The 821-nt window shown below is 70.2% G+C and overlaps 2 protein-coding genes across 2 annotated transcripts in view; one reads left to right on the top strand and one right to left on the bottom strand.

Annotated features, from left to right (window-relative positions):
• H696_03608 (methionyl aminopeptidase) overlaps nucleotides 1-464 on the bottom strand; it is a 3,922-nt gene extending 3,458 nt beyond the window's left edge. Inside the window, exons 1-2 of the mRNA XM_009497480.1 lie at nucleotides 388-464; nucleotides 16-287 (exon numbers count right to left, since the gene is read on the bottom strand). Of these exons, the coding sequence (XP_009495755.1) occupies nucleotides 16-287 (272 nt within the window). The 5' untranslated portion in view covers nucleotides 388-464. The remainder of the gene's footprint in view (nucleotides 1-15; nucleotides 288-387) is intronic.
• Nucleotides 465-771: 307 nt separating this feature from the next.
• H696_03607 (hypothetical protein) overlaps nucleotides 772-821 on the top strand; it is a gene marked incomplete at both ends in the record, with an annotated part of 4,229 nt that continues 4,179 nt past the window's right edge. Inside the window, one exon of the mRNA XM_009497479.1 lies at nucleotides 772-819. Coding sequence (XP_009495754.1) covers nucleotides 772-819 — 48 coding nt within the window. The remainder of the gene's footprint in view (nucleotides 820-821) is intronic.

Here is an 821-nt window from a genome sequence, read left to right as displayed (position 1 = left end):
TGGACAAAGACGTACTCGTTCGCATACTCAACCTCCTCGCCGACGGGGTAGACCTCCTTGAACTGCTCGGAGACAGTCGGGACATCCAGCTTGAAGGGGAAGTCCTCCGGCAGCTCGACATGCACCGGGGTGGCGCTGGTGATCGAAGCGATGACCTGGTTCTCCTTGGGCTCGGACTTGGCCGGCTTGGAGGCCGGGCGGCGGACCTTGCCACCGGCGGCCGGGCGCTTGCCAAGCTTGGCCAGGGCGGCCGGGACGGGGGGCTTCTCAGCAATGTTGTTGGACATCTACAGGGGTGATGGCTGAGGGAGTCAGAGGGAGGGGGGGGGGGAGGGGAGGAGGAGGAGGAGGGGGGAGAGGCAGGGAAAAGGCAGAGAAGAGGCGCACGGTAAGAATCGAGGAGCACAGGCCAGGGGGGATGGAAGGACTTCTCGGGTTAGGGGCCCGGCCTGAGATGAGGCCGCATGCACGGCGGTGCCGAATCAGCCCCCCCCCCCGCCCCCCTTCCCCCGGATCGGGGGCTCCTCCCCCACTCCTCTCGGGGGGAGCCAGCCAGCCCTCAGCGTGGGGGTGGGCCCCCCCGGGCGGGGGCCCCGTTTTTGCCCCCCCCCCCCCCCCCCCCCCCCCCCTCCGACCAGCGGAGATCTGGGCGAGACTCCCGCTCACCGAAGACAGTCGTCCCCAGCCTGGCGACGGGCAACCTAGCCGCCCACCGGTCTCGCGGGCAGGACAGCCGCGGTATCTGCGCTCTGGGCCTCGCCTGGGCGGCGAATGGCCTGCCAGCGCACACGCTCTGCCGCCGGGGATCATCCTCCACGCGT

The sequence above is a fragment of the Fonticula alba genome, assembly GCF_000388065.1.
Source record: "Fonticula alba strain ATCC 38817 unplaced genomic scaffold supercont2.5, whole genome shotgun sequence".
Classification (NCBI taxonomy): domain Eukaryota; order Rotosphaerida; family Fonticulaceae; genus Fonticula; species Fonticula alba.
The sequence above is the reverse complement of the archived record's forward strand: the minus strand, read 5'-3'. Positions and strand labels throughout refer to the sequence as shown.